Source organism: Truncatella angustata (genome assembly GCF_020726525.1).
Source record: "Truncatella angustata strain MPI-SDFR-AT-0073 chromosome Unknown BKA67scaffold_6, whole genome shotgun sequence".
NCBI classification, from domain to species: Eukaryota; Fungi; Ascomycota; class Sordariomycetes; order Amphisphaeriales; family Sporocadaceae; genus Truncatella; species Truncatella angustata.
Window position 1 is genome coordinate 2,682,707 of NW_025763386.1, and position 14,878 is coordinate 2,697,584.

Sequence of the window (14,878 nt, forward strand, 5' to 3'; positions counted from 1 at the left end):
ATCTCTCGGTGCAGTCTACACCGTACCACAACTGGCACCGCTGAGTGATGGTACTTACCAGTTGGAAATCGGTACAGCTCTGGATCCTGGCAACAGCCCTGTAACTCTGAGCACGGTGAGGCCAGTGTCTTCGTCGACTAGCAGTCCTATCAGCGCTACCAGTACCAGCAGAAGCTCAACTGTCAGCACAAATGCTGCCACCAGTACAGTAGCATCCTCCACCGGCCAATCCTCGACAACGGGCTCTTCCTCTCGCTCTGTCTCCAGCAGCACAACAACATCAAGCGGACCACAGGCAACTTTCCCACTGTTCGCATCAGACTCTGGAACGAGTGCAGATGGCTTGTCTTTGCAACCCCAAGACGGAGCATCGTCAGGACCGAATTCCCCTATTATCTTCGGCTCAACCACGCCCCAACTGACATACACACTGGATCCAACGACAGGCAGGCTGTTGCTCGCGCCGGGTACTGGAGCTAATCAAGATATCTGCTGCACGTACGCTGATGGTGCCACACAATTGGATCCAGCTGCTTGTTCGCGGGGTAGTTGCGCCTTAGATAACGGAACAACCGGACCGCTGCAGTGTGACCCCGTCACCAGCGGTGGCCTCCTCAACTGCTTCCTTGTTGCAACACCGTTTGGCGAGGTTTACCGTCAACTACAGCTTGCGCCTAACGGAGACGGGACTTATCAGCTGGAGATTGGCACAACTGTAGCTGCTGGTAACTCGCCGGTTACCTTGACGACTAACAACCCCGGAGCCGCAACGACGTCAAGCAGTTCTGCCACTGCTACCCTCACAAGTAGCACAGCATCGTCAAGTATCTCTGCCAGTGCTACATCCACCTCTACTAGTGCCATAACGTCAAGCACCGTTTCCAGTAGCAGCACCAGTAGCAGCACTGCAAGCACCCCCACACAAGTGACATTCCCCATCTTCGCGTCTGACTCCGGAACGACTGCGGACGGCCTCAAGCTGCAACCGCAATCAAATACTGCTGCTGATAGTCCTGCGATCTTCGGCTCACCGACATCTCCAGTCACTTATAGCCTCGATCCGACCACTAGCGAAGTGCTCGTTGCATCGGGCGACGATGCCAACAGCCAAATCTGCTGTACGTACGTTGATGCCACCGGCAATCAACTGGATCCGGCACCTTGTTCTCTCTCTACCTGCAATATAGGTGATGCAACTACTGCTCCCCTGCAGTGTGCAGATCTCCTAGGAAATGGCATTCTCAGCTGTACCCTTGTTGCCACTTCTGTCGGAGACCTCTACACACTTACCCAGTTGGTGCCTCTCGCAGACGGTACCTATCAGTTAGAAATTGGTTCAGGTCTGGATGCTGGGAACTCACCAGTCACGCTCGTCACGAGTAATCCAGGCACGGTCACAAGCAGCAGCTCTGCGACCACCAGCGCGACGGCATCAAGCACCAGTGTAGTCTCATCAAGCACCAGTGTAGTCTCATCAAGCACCAGTGTAGTCTCATCAAGCACCAGCGCAGTCTCATCAAGCTCCAGTGCAGTCTCATCAAGCACCAGCGCGGCCGCTTCAACCACTTCCACCATCACTTCTGCGACTGATGCCACGAGCACGACCATCGGAAGCAGCAGCACAGCCGCCACCTCCAGTACCACCTCGTCGTCTAGCCCGCTTCAAACATTCCCTCTCTTTGCCGACAACTCTGGCACAATATTGGATGGCTTCCAGCTACAACCAAGTGTGCCCCTGGCTGGATCTGATGCAATCTTGAGCTCGAACCCTTCTTCGGTATCCTTCGGTCTTGACCCCACGAATGGCCAACTCCTGGTGACAACGCCCAACAACGGTAACCAAGATGTGTGCTGTACCTACTCGGATGCCACTGGTCAGCTGAATCCAGCTCCTTGCACAATCGGAACATGTGCTGTAGGTGACGCTATATCGGCACCACTTCAATGCACCTCAAGCGTCACGCAGGGCATCCTCTCCTGCACCTTGAACGCTGCAACGATTCCAGCGACTTATTCCGTCGTTCAATTTGCACCTCTGGCTGATGGTTCCTACCAACTTGAAATCGGCACCACCCTGGGCGCAGGTAATGTAGCAGGGGATTTGACCCCCATTCAGCCTTCAGTACCCACAAGCAGCAGCAGTAGTATCTCTACCACTGTACCAACAACGACTACTGCTGACACTACTGCGCCCACTACTATTGCACCAACGACTACTGCGCCTACGACCAGCGCGCCAATTACTTCGGATATCCCGTCAAGCATTCTTTCCAGCATCAGCAGCGAGATCTCTAGCGTCATTTCGAGCATTGCCAGTCAAGTCACTGATATAACAGCAACAAACACCGGCAATCCGAGCAGTATCCTCTCCAGTCTTTCGAGTGAGCTCTCCAGTGTGCTTTCTAGCATTTCTGATGCGTCAACCCAGACAAGCAGCGCTGTGATTACACCGACAAGTGCTAGCACAAGTGCGATCTCCTCCTCGTCTGCAACTTCGACAACTGGCACTACCACACCAACATCAGCCGTTGATTTCTGCGGTACCAACGCCCCAGCTTACTACATTCTGGATAATGCACTCCTCCGAGAAGATTTCGTCTTTAGTTTCCTGAATATAGTTTCCGCTGCCGTCACGGTACCAATCAACCTTGCTGTAGGTGACGGCGGTACTGTCAACTCTCTTGGCTTCAACCTCGAGGATGGCTTCCTGTATGCCACTATGGGCGACGCCCCCTCACGACTTATCCGAATCTCTACGGTAGATGGCTCATACACAGATCTCGGGTCCCTTGGATTGACCGCTAATTCTGTTGCTGGTGTGGTTGATGAAAACGCGCAATACTGGCTGATTGACTCCACCAACACATTATGGACGCAGGTCGATCTGGTGCCAGGCTCTGCCACATTCGGCCAAGTCGTGGCATCTGGCACTTCAGCGGCTCCAGCACATACCGTGCTCGATTGGGCTTGGGTTCCAGGCACTGCTGGTGGAAATAATCTTTATGGTGTATCACGCGGTACCGGCCTGTTCGACGCGCTTACCACGTACATCATGCGGTGGAACAGATCAACCAAAACATGGACAACTGCGGGACAATACCCGTTGTCCTTGCCCGGGGCCACATACAGTTCTGCCTTTTCTAACCAGGGTAACGCTCTGTTCGCTGCGGATGCGATTAGTGGTACAGTCTATAGCTTCTCACTACCTGGCGCTGGTCAAACACTTGTTGCCACTCCAATTGTGACGCTGGTTGGTATTGGAGCACAAACTGCCGATGGTGCGAGGTGTGTCAGGGCAACTTAGAGACGGAATTAGGGTCTTATTTTCTTCATGTTTCGTAATTAGGGTATTTTCAGGGGTTCTATATACATAAATACAAATTTTTACGGATTAGTTTATAATACGCTTATCATAATTATATAGAATTTACAAACACGAATGAAAATTCTTTCATTAGTTATTCCTCATTCATAGAACAGAGAAGTCTATAACGCGCGACTTTGCTAGCAAAGCATCTTATAAGCACGGACCATTGTCGGTGGTGACGATTCTGTACCTTAAACTTGGTGAACTATTACGCAAGTTTGCTTAAACATCTCAGAGATTACCTAAATGTATCTTTAAGATGTAGCTTCTCATCTCCTCCTTCACTCTTCAGTAGAGCAGCACAATCTTTGCATGACTAACAATAACAACCTGACAATATTAACACCGTGGCGATCTTACCATCGCCAGCTGTAGTCTCCAATTAGGACAGGAAGTTATCATAACTTCTTTGTTGCGGTTCTTAGCTTCCACTCAGAACTACAGCCTTGCTCCACCTCACATTTAGACATATATGCGTTATCACCGAAACCCCACGATCGAGTCGCACTGTAACATCAGCATTAATTTACACCGATATGCTCGACCTGTCAGTCATCTCCTTCACAGTATTTGGCACAGTGGTTGCCGCAGCTCCTGTAAGAGAACTCGACTTGACAAGCTTCCATTTTGGTTACTTGCTCGACAATCGTTTGAGTGTTATCATCATGACTGCTTGGGTAATTGCAGTGACAGAAATCTACCCCCACCGACCAGCAGGCAAGCTTTTGATATGCTCCTATTTTTCAACAAGCCTTGGGAGTGTCCTAATGAACCTTACGGTGCTGCCAGGGTCTCACGTAGGATTGGTGAATATCACAATTGGCGGGGCCTGGAGCAGCTATATTGTTACCCTAACCGCCCTGTAGCAGGAAAATGCCGTGAACCTAGACTATAGATAGACATTTCAACTACCGAGGAGTTATCGGTCAGCCTGTTTGACGGGGCCTTGAAACATGCATCAAACAAGATAATGAAGGTCTAACACTCGGAAGGGAAGCATAAATTATAGCACAGCATCTTCAGAAAATGGAATAGAGCATCTCTATACATCTCTGCGTTTCCCGTAGTTCCCGCTGTTTTCAATAAGCTTTTAGCCAACTCTTAATCACTACCACCATTTACTCAGACAACTCTAGAGATCTTAAAGCCGCCTGGGACTCTGGTCTGAAAAATCCCTTCTGAGTCGTACTTTGTAGCCACCTCTCTGATGAATTGAACATTTTCTGAACCATATGTGCTCAAAGGATCCTGGCTCCCATCGGCGTATCCTAAATACTCCCACTCGACGTTTACACCCACTTCCAAATTGTACAGTTTGAGCGATTGCCGCATAGCAGTCAATCTTTCTCTCGCCTCAGTCTCTTGCTCAACTGTGCGCACCATGTGCTGCATCTGAAAGAGAATGGCGTTTTCCGTCTCGCGGTCCATACCAATAACGTTTCCGCCCTTGTCAACGGAATGTTTGAACAGCAGCGTCGGCATTGCTTGAAAAGTAATATAGTTTAGGAAATCAGCATCCTGGTTTGCCTGCCAATCCGCAATAAAGCTGGACTGTGCCTCGACGGCCCTGCGAATGAAACGTGCATCGTTTTTACCTGTAAGCGTAATCCATATTTGCCTATACCCTGAAGGCTCCTCCAGCTCCACGGTCATGTTCAAATGACTGTCGATGCGCAGGGTGTCGCTAAGCTGGGGTGTGATGGATAGAAACTTGTCGTATGCAGGAGCCCGTACTGTCGCCGAAGTGTCGTGGAGAGCGGAAGAGACAATAATCCCGCAGCTGCCCGCGCATACGCCCAAAAGGTCACTGCAGAGCCTTGCGCATAGCTCGGAATGTTGTCAACCCACTTGATGTAGGCGGCAATGTGCTGTTCAGTCGTATCGAGTGGGTATACCACCTGGCCTCCCCAGAGATTGCCAGTCTCAATGGCCTGCATGTCGATACGGGTCACAACGCCGAAGTTGCAGGAACCGCCCTTCAATGCCTTGTGAAGATCCGAGTTTGTCTCTTTGTTAGCATTGACAATCTCAACACTAGCAAGTACAACCTCAAAGTTGATGACGTTGTCACAGCCTAGACCAACCATACTGCTGTAGAAGTTGTTCCCTCCGCCGGTAAGAAAGCCCGCAACGCCTACTGTGGCTGTACGACCGCCCGGAGCTGTGACGCCGTAGGGCTCCAACGTTGCATACACATCGCGCCACCTGCACCCTGCTCCAATCTTGGCGATCCTATCTTCGGACACATACTCTGTATGATTCATCAAACCGAGGTCCAACGTGACACCCTCATGAACTACCAGAACATACACTGGTTAGTCATGTCATTGGGCTCGTAGACGGGAAGCCTTGAAGTCTTGAAGTCTTACTATCGGAGGCGCCAGCCCATGTCATATGGCCACCGCCTCGAATGGCCCAGTTACACGTCGTGGCTGTTTTCAACGTGGTAATTGCTAAGGAAACCTGATCGGCACTTGTAGGCTGCACGATACAGTACGGACTCAGCTGGGCAGAGACAGAGAAATAGGATGTGTCACGGGCGAAGTACTCCCCGGTTTCTGGGCGCAGTATCTTGAGGCCAGCGGCCGCAAGTACGTCACACTGAGCACAAATACCATTAGCAAGTATACAAAATGGAGCACATTAGCATAATTGAAGAGTCATCTCATACGCAAGTGTCAGTCATAGTGTTGTTGCCGTCAATGCATTCGGACTCTGACAGAATAGTGAAAGCCGTGGCAGTCCCAAGCAGATACGCTGATTGCCTCATAGTTATTGACTGGGGCGTGCATAGGCGGCAGGCCGATCGGAAGAGAGCTGATGATGAATAGTGTTGTCAATTATGTGTGTGAACAGGCACGGACAAAACTAAAGTAAAACGCGGCTGAGGCGATCATCCACCTGGCAGTGCAGCTTAGCTGGTGGCGAGAGATGGTACAAATCACGTTACACAGAAGTGGACGGGGACCGCTTCACTTTCTATACGACCTGACGAATAGCGATTTCCAGGAGATTATGTCTGCATGCCAAGGCTATGATTGCTACATTTGTTGTCTCCGAATTTATTCCCGGCATGGCTTGAGGGGCATTGATCCTTGATCGGTAAACGAATTAATGATCTACTAACTGGGGTGCTTTCCAATATCGTGGGGGTTTGGTTGTATTTCGTTTTGTATCCACTTCTTCAGGAACCCCTCTCATGTTGTCCAGACAGTATTTCGTTTGTAAACACAAAGTCAGTATCCAGGAGCGTAACTTCAAAGCAGAACACTCCTGTGACATGTGTATGCTATATCATAATCTCTATCCTACTATGTTCTTAATTTGAACCTTTTGAAGCATGCATGTGATCTGGCCCACGACCCATAATTCCTTGATAGCATTGTGATCACTCATTACAGTAGATACTGGACGGCTCTATTAACAGGCTCATCTTCGGAAGAATGTTTCTGCATCAGGAGGCTTCTTTAGCAATGAATCATCGATAACAGAATACGGCTATCCAGAATTGCAGTGATCGTCAAAACAGAGCAGGGGTTGACCAGCGTTGGTCATGAAACGAGAGAGCGACATCCGCTGCGGGTCGTCCCCCACGAAGCAATAGACAGCAGGCGGCCACGCTAAGAATCGACCTGCATGTTTTTGAAGGTTTCAAAAATTGGAATTTCCGCAAATGGCACCCAGGAAATGTGTTTACGCTTTGAGAACGGCCGTGGAGGAGTCCTTCTGCAGCATGTGTAACCTCGTGGGCAACATCAAATCTCATCCTGGAAATTAATATGAATTCCTCCAGCACATCTTGAACAGTTACCAGGCAATCCCGACGAAGGGAAGCAGAGCAGAAAAAGCACACAACGTCACAAGTCTCGTCATCATCGCTACTTGTCGAGTTGTCAGGCTTGCCGGTGTCGATGGGCTCGATGAGAAATTGCCTGTTCTCTGCCTCGAGAATTGCCTGGTCCCACACTGCAGCCAGCTTGGCCGCACCTTTCTCATTCAGATGAATACCATCATAGTAATCTGTGTCGAGGTCCAAAAATCCATCGTTAAAATCTGCCAGGACGATCTTCTTCCCTGCATTATCGAACTGTCGCACAAGGTCACTATATCCGGGATTGATAATATTGACGTTACTGTCACTCGAATCCCTACGGGGTAAAAATGTCGACAAGATAATGGTGACGCCGTCAATGTTAGCAAAGAGGTGGTTCAAAAGCTCCACCATACGCTTTGCAGTGTTAGGGATATCCTGACCGTCGACAGGGTTTGCGTCGTTCGTTCCGCAATTGATCAAGACGACATCGGGCTTCTTTGGTAAGGTATAGTCGCTGACGCCGATCATCTGGTTGACCACGAATCCGCTGTGACCTTCATGCTGTCGGTTATGAAATGTCTCTGCGTCACCATCTGCCAGGCTGCCGACCATGTTGATTGGCCAGCCACGTCACCTCAGTTGACCTCTTATGTTTCTCATCACAGAGCTTGTACCAGCAGATCGAAAACATTGGTCGGCAGATCATCTACAGCACTTGCAGAGCGCTTCAACACGAATCGGCGCTAGTGGCTCCGTGTCACAGCGCACGACACTCCCGACGTAGACTTGTCACTGCCAGCCTGCTAAGGACCAACCAGGGCCTGATGGTGAGCTGTCCGCCGTGGGATCCCAACATAGGTGCTGGAATATGATATCATGGCTATTGTAGGGACTCTTTTGCCCATCGTAGGCTGAAGAGGTAACATCACGTTAGGGTAGGGACGCCGATACGGTCTGCAATGTCGGAGGTGTGAAGCCAGGATTGTTGAAGATGGGGTCTAAGGAGGGGACATCTACCGGCTCATAGTATGGTTTCTTGAAACCTGGCCGTCACCGAGGCAGTTAATCCTAATCCCTTTAACACTTTGAACTTCGGTTATATTAGGAGCCTTGATATCCGGCGACCAGCTCCCATATGAGATCAGGTAGTCAGCAATGTATCGGAACTCGTTCATATAAAGGTCTCGACAGGCGGAAGGGTCCTAGCTCTGCCCTTTTTCTTTTTATTCCAATAACAACGATGGAACCGCACTACTCATGAGCTGACATGTCGAGGTGGGAGAATGGTGCACAGAGGAACTTGTGGACCCAGTCATCAAGCTGGCATTCCTTCGAGCAATAGTGGGAAAATTTATAGCGATTTCAGGCACGGGTGCCTGTCTTCTCCCACAGAGTGCAGGCATTATATCTGCTGAAGTTGGGCATCGCGATTGTTTGATGCGACGACTGCGTAGAAGAAGAGCACAACGACCCTACCTTTCCCGTTCATAGGGGCCTCCGGGACTTTCTTTAATTGATACTTCGAGGCTTGGCCGGTTGACTGCAGTTAGTTGGCTGCAGTTGGTCGACTGCGTGCTTGTTGTGAACTGTGCTCGAGACCGACTCCAAATTCATGCCATCAATATTCCCTCTTTCTATCTCGACGCTATTGATATTTTCAATATTCTTACCACATCGTCAAATCATGCACGTTAGCCAGAAGGAATCAGTGGGTCTTGAACGTCAGTGGGATCAAGAGGTCCTGCGAATCGCACCCCTAAAATATAATCATAGCGTAAAAGCCTCAGAGCAATACTACTGAGTCGGAATAGCATAACGACAATCATCACATCATGGTTGGACTTTGGGGAGGATGACAGCCTAGAGCTTCCAACGAAACATGTACATAAAAGGGGCTCATCGAGCCATTGAAAATAGATTGGCTCACAATCAGCTTCAACACCAAGGAGTTAGAAAGGAATCTAGTACCTCACTCCCTTGTTTGTTGTGCTATCTTCCCCTGACTTATCAATATGACGCTCTTTCGGGTCATTGAGCGACTCGGCCCTTGTATCTTGCCTTCTTGCTGCTATTTCTACTACTTAATCACCCTTCTATTTTGGCCGTTTCCCAAGATGTCTCTCACTCACACGGAAATACCTTCCTACGGATACTGGGGATGTTATAATCCCACGTCAGGATGCCGGAAAACCATTCTACCTGAGAATCATGCCCCTCGGGTCATCGATCACGGCCAGCTATGGCACCAACCCCCAGAATGGCTATAGGAAGCCCCTGAGGACGGGAATGATGTTTTAGAACCGTTCCCTTACCAGTCCTCACATTTTGGATCTTATATTAACGCGCTCGCCAAATGAGGTGAAGGTGCTCATGACTAAAGAAAAGCTTTGACAAATGTCACAAAAACGAACACTCAAATTGGGTTACGGAGTAGTGACGTAATTAATAGATCTGTGAGTAACTGCCGACGACTAACTAACAGCACTCTTAGACAGTACAAGGGAACAGCACCAAGAAATTCCGACTAGATGGAGGGTTGAAACCAATACATGAATAAAAGGGAATACAATAACAGTCAAAGACCAAGGCAGGACGTGAGTTGGGCCTAACAAACAAGAGTGACTACCGAACCTGAGGAACGCTTACGACAGCAGTTTACTGTAAAAGATAGAAAAAATAGTAAGTTTCGGTGTGTTTTATAAAACGTGACCATAGGTTTATCCCGATTGTATGCGTTTACGACACAGACTATCAGGGCATTTTTCTTATATGTAAAAGTCATTTCTCATACTTATAAACAAGCACTATTAAATATACTTTCAAAGGCGTTGTAGAGGCCGAACGGTATCCGCCCTGACTTGAAACAATACAAACAAAGTGACGTTCAATCTATCAGTGGCGTCTCAAACACAACGCTAGTGTCACCCCAGATCTTTCCGTTCTTTGGGTATAACTCTTCTGGCTGTATAACCTGCTCCATTTGCCAAAGCCTAAACACGCTCCGCAGAGCACATTTGAACTGTCCGCGGTACTTTCCGTCATTAACTTGAGAACCGTCTTGTATTGGGTTTGTGATTTCGTCGCCGTTTGCTTCTGCCCAAGTAGTATCCACTGCAGCGACATACGGCAGGAACGATATTTCCTTTGTCCTGACGCTTGGTAGACTTAATGGAAGAGCTTCCAGGACCTGTTTTGCCGGCGGACCATAGACCCGAAGCATGGATTCGATTGCCTCGCGGTCCACCGTTAAGCAGAGCCAAAGGAATTTTGATCCTGGTGGAAACGCAGTAACACAAAGTTCTTGAAAGAGTCTGCACAAAAGTGAGTATTTTAATCGTTAAATCGCAGAGCTTGGTCCTTACCTTCGAACTTCAAGTGGACCTTTCCCGTCAAGTCTAGTTTTATCATTGACCCAAAACCAGGTAATGTCATCCGGGTCTACAACTTCTGGCACATAGAACTCCGTCTTTAGAAAATGGTCCCAGTACATCTTATAGAGTTCAAAATCCTCATCATTGGAATAGTCTAGGCGGAAAATAGGGTAGCCAATACTCCCACCGCCAGGCATTGGGGATAAATTGAGTGGCCTACGGTAGTGGCCTGCTTCGGCACGCGCCCTGGCGGCATCAAGAGCATTAGTGTGGAAGGCGGCGTTGAGTACTGCGATGGTCTAGTGAAAACTTAGATCACGGTGTTATAGCTACGTCGCGCATATAAAAAATGAACTTGGTAACTCACGTAAATAGGCAACGAGAAGTAATCTGCATTCGAACAAGTCTTTAATCTCTGCCAGTCCCAACCGTACTCCGGTGCGACGATAGCATTGATTAATCTTCGTGTCCATACAGAATCTTCTTGCCAGTTCGCTTCAGCACATCTGCTGTTGACAGCAGTTTTTAGGCTTTCGATAGTCGCACTTGACCATTGTTGAACTGGTGGAAGTGCAGCTAGGACAGATGCGAAATCCCCAGCTGTCCGCGCTTTGTCTTCTCCCGGGGACTGCTGCATCTTCGATTGCGGCACGGGTCTGCCATTGCTTTGTGATCTTGAGTGCGGCTTGAGTCTCGCTTTCAGTCCACTTGGATCGGCGATGATGGGTTATCTGAAGTTGTAATGGGGACGGAGGGAGAGACGATATGACACTTGAGCAAAAGGGAGCGTTAAGAGGGGAAATCAAACGTGTGACCATTATCTCTTGCTCTGACCCGATGCAGGTGCCAGTGGTTGCACGTGGTTGTACGTCTGGTACTGCCTGCGCCGCACAAATTATTGGGCCGATTCATAACTTGTCCTGTAACCTAGTTGGTTGGCTGTAACTTAATTGGTTGGCTGTGGCTAGCTCAAGGCTAAGAAGAGATATGGCCTGGAATTATGACTTCATTTGCTAACTTCTCATGGCGACGGTTAAAGATTTTAGTGACATGTTCAAATGGTTCTACGAGGTCGGATACGCTGCTGACATTACAGCGCTTAGAAAAGCTCACCCCGGATTGAAGGACTTCGACACTTGGTTAGCCACCGACAGTCAATTCAGCAAGAATAAGAAAGCATGACATTAATTTTATATTTATTCAAATCTCTTTCCTTTTCCTTGTACTTCATACTTTTTTCGACTGGGAGACAACACCTTTCGACGTAATCTCACAGGTGGATGATGTCGCTCTCCTCCCCCCCCCCCCCCCCCCCCCCCCCCTCTTTAAGCCAAAAACGTCTCTTCAAGTCATTGGGCAATGAAGAAGTTCTAACGTGTCCTAAGATCCAATGCTCAACGACAGCCGAGCTCTAGATGTTGTAAATCACGCTTTGGCTGGTTGGAACTATGCACAAACATATGGAGATGAAGCAGAAAGCTATTGTACTAGAAGCGATGAAAGAGTTAGGTAACGGCCGCCAACAAAGCTTTCGCGGCGTAGACGGTTAGAAAGAGGTCAGGGTTGATTATATTGGTGCACAGTATCAACTTCAAGCTCCTACTATACATGTACGCAACAATTCCTTGCGATGCAACAAAATCCGCTAACCTAGGTTAGCCTAGTATCGAACTATGTCTGGAGCCACACTCGTCACAAGCAAGTGATGGAGGCTAGCAGGGCTGGCTTGCTGGGCCGCAGCATTGCACGAGCTGGAAGTAGGGAGCCTTATGTGCTGCAAGCCACAATCCTGAACAAACCTTAGATCGGCTTGGCAATCCTTGGGAGGTGAATAGATATATTTCGTTCCTCCACCGATCTGCCTGTAGTCACCAACTCTCCTTTTTCAAGCCATACCTCCTCTTGCATTCTGCGAATTCATCAATTTGAGCAATGCCGATCTCTAAGGACTTCTTTGCACTCGTTGCTGGAGCTGGCGCCGGAACAGGTAGGCAAGCTATCCGCTGAATTAGCCAGCTGATTTTAAAGATTAAAGGCCGGTCAATTGCCCTTCGTTTTGCGAAGCTCTACCCCACGGTGGTGCTAGCTCGTAGAAGGGAGAGTTTCGAAGGGATCGTCAACGAAATCAAAGCAGCTGGCGGTACGGCTCTGGGTATTGTAGCCGATGTCAATGACCCCGCTGCGGTTAGAGCTGCCTTTGGCGCCATTAAGAATGAGATTCCCAACAGCAAACTAGCTGCAGCAGTTTACAATGTCAACGGGGGCTTTGCGATGAAACCATTCTTGGACCTAAAGCCAGAGGATCTTGAGGCGAGTTTGGATGGCACGGTGTAAGTACGCTCCGGCAGAACGTTTTCGCATTGTCTGGCTTACCGGAACCATAGGCGAGCGGGTTTCACATATGCTCAACATTGTTTGCCTCTACTCCTTGAGTCTGTCTCCGACGCACCGCATCCTCCATCACTCATAATCACAGGTGCCACGGCATCGCTTAAAGCTTCCGCCAACTTTGCATCTTTCGCAGCTGGCAAGTTTGCGCTTCGTGCTTTGAGCCAGTCTTTGGCCCGCGAATTTGGTCCCCGTGGTGTCCATATCGCACACGTCATCATCGATGGCTTGATAGATACGCCACGTGCGAGGGAATTTGTTGGTAAGGATCAAGCGATGATATCCCCAGACTCGGTAAGTGGCCAGTCTTATCAATGTCCTCCATGCAATACTTACAGGGCATAGATTGCTGAAAGCTATTGGTACTTGCATACACAGGATCTATCTGCATTTACTCAAGAGCTGGACTTGCGACCTTGCTCCGAGAAGTTCTAATGGCAAAGCTTCTCGCGGAGTCGAAGCAGTTTGGCATCTTCAGCTTATGATTACGGACGTATTGGTAGACTATTGCTGACAATATAGTTATAATACATTGTTGTGAAATAAAATTACATACAAGGGAAGTATAAGAGCACGTTCCACTAACAGCAACCGTATCAACCACATAAAATAGTTTCAATAACAGTAGGTCACTTGCTAAGCGTAATACAACACTAGCCATCGTACATATTATGGGACTGTCGGTGGGCACCTGTGTCTAAATCATCGTACTCGAGTCAACGAAGTTATCCTGACTAGCGCTGGTAGCGAAGCAGTCGGTGGGTGCATTTCCAAAGGCAGTTCTCAACACGTACCGAAGCTGCTTGGCCTCCGCGGGGTAATGAAGATTTCTGATGATACTATGACAGCTACTGCCCGAAAACTCGACCATTCATCTTGTCCATCAACGTAGCGCATTTGATTGCAGCCCATATCATTCCAGTCTGAACTCTATTGTGGCTGTATGTAGCTTCTCCAGAGGTGGCAGCGGCGTATTATAAGCATGAATCTTGATTGTGACAAAGCTTCGGTTTAGGTCGGACACCGATGCTCCACTTTTGTAGATGTCATGATCGCTGCACTTATCCTGCTTTACCCAGTAATCGATCAATTTGCATGTATTTCTTGAACCTGGGAATCCGTCAAATAACTGCAATGCGCATTGACCTTCGTAATTTTACCACGCCATATATTCACTCATGTTGCCTTCGTGACAATTTCTTGCGATATCAGCAGGCGAAATAAACCATGAGGTCTTGCACGTAAGGGCACCACCAAAAGATCATCCACCTGCTATACTGCTAATACGTACTTTCTGTCAATTTCTAAACGGGCCAAAGCAACATAGTTGTTCAACTCCGGATGGACCCCTGTTACTTTTCCAATGACCGTTTTTAACGAAGTCAACGAAGTCAACGAAGTCATAAGCATTCACCACGATTACGCAATGTCCAGTACTCCATTATGTGGCACAAGGAATCTGGATAAACATACTTAGGAGATCTCACTGGGCAACTTAATATATGGTATCACGGTATCCCGTATAGATCATTGGATAACAAGAGCATGGAGACTAAATTGATATGTTTTGCAGCTGACCCATGCGATAATTTTGACTGTGATTTCTGGCACAGTTTTGGCCACACTGGTGCTTTGTATCTTCTCGTACCGTCTATTTACGTTTACTTAGTACCCTTATACGACTGTCTACATAGTCTTCATCACAGTCGCTACGTCTACTTCGGTGTGGTTCGATGTAGAGTTCTCATGGAAACCTGTTAAGCCAGCTTAGGAATTGCGTCTTTACACCTGCCACAACTTCATCGGGCAAGCCCTTCGCCCTAGGAGGTATATTTTCCGAGATATTGTAGGAGCGTCACCCATATTCTTCTCATGGCGCTTCCATTACACATACTCATCAATCTACAGATATTGTGGAAATATAAAATGGCTTTGAGG

The 14,878-nt window shown here is 48.4% G+C and overlaps 4 protein-coding genes across 4 annotated transcripts; 1 reads left to right on the top strand and 3 right to left on the bottom strand.

Moving 5' to 3' along the window:
- Window positions 1–4,417: 4,417 nt before the first annotated feature.
- BKA67DRAFT_648164 (6-hydroxy-D-nicotine oxidase) lies at window positions 4,418–6,241 on the bottom strand. Its single transcript, XM_046105978.1, has 4 exons — window positions 6,039–6,241; window positions 5,737–5,968; window positions 5,216–5,663; window positions 4,418–5,174 (listed from the first exon to the last, which is right to left on the bottom strand). Exons 1-4 carry the CDS (start codon window positions 6,135–6,137, stop codon window positions 4,490–4,492), a joined length of 1,464 nt encoding a protein of 487 aa, XP_045956567.1. The 5' UTR covers window positions 6,138–6,241; the 3' UTR covers window positions 4,418–4,489.
- A 646-nt stretch (window positions 6,242–6,887) lies between these two features.
- Window positions 6,888–7,793, bottom strand: BKA67DRAFT_680823 (SGNH hydrolase-type esterase domain-containing protein; the record flags this gene model as incomplete). The annotated part of the gene is made up of 1 exon (XM_046108904.1): window positions 6,888–7,793. The coding sequence occupies one exon, from the start codon at window positions 7,791–7,793 to the stop codon at window positions 6,888–6,890; it is 906 nt and encodes a 301-aa protein (XP_045956568.1).
- Window positions 7,794–10,065: 2,272 nt separating this feature from the next.
- Window positions 10,066–10,749, bottom strand: BKA67DRAFT_661039 (uncharacterized protein; the record flags this gene model as incomplete). The annotated part of the gene is made up of 2 exons (XM_046107746.1): window positions 10,066–10,492; window positions 10,544–10,749. 2 exons carry the CDS (start codon window positions 10,747–10,749, stop codon window positions 10,066–10,068), a joined length of 633 nt encoding a protein of 210 aa, XP_045956569.1.
- A 1,591-nt stretch (window positions 10,750–12,340) lies between these two features.
- On the top strand, window positions 12,341–13,542 carry BKA67DRAFT_573522 (short-chain dehydrogenase). Its single transcript, XM_046103359.1, has 4 exons — window positions 12,341–12,539; window positions 12,588–12,882; window positions 12,937–13,234; window positions 13,286–13,542. Exons 1-4 carry the CDS (start codon window positions 12,485–12,487, stop codon window positions 13,373–13,375), a joined length of 738 nt encoding a protein of 245 aa, XP_045956570.1. The 5' UTR covers window positions 12,341–12,484; the 3' UTR covers window positions 13,376–13,542.
- Window positions 13,543–14,878: the final 1,336 nt, after the last annotated feature.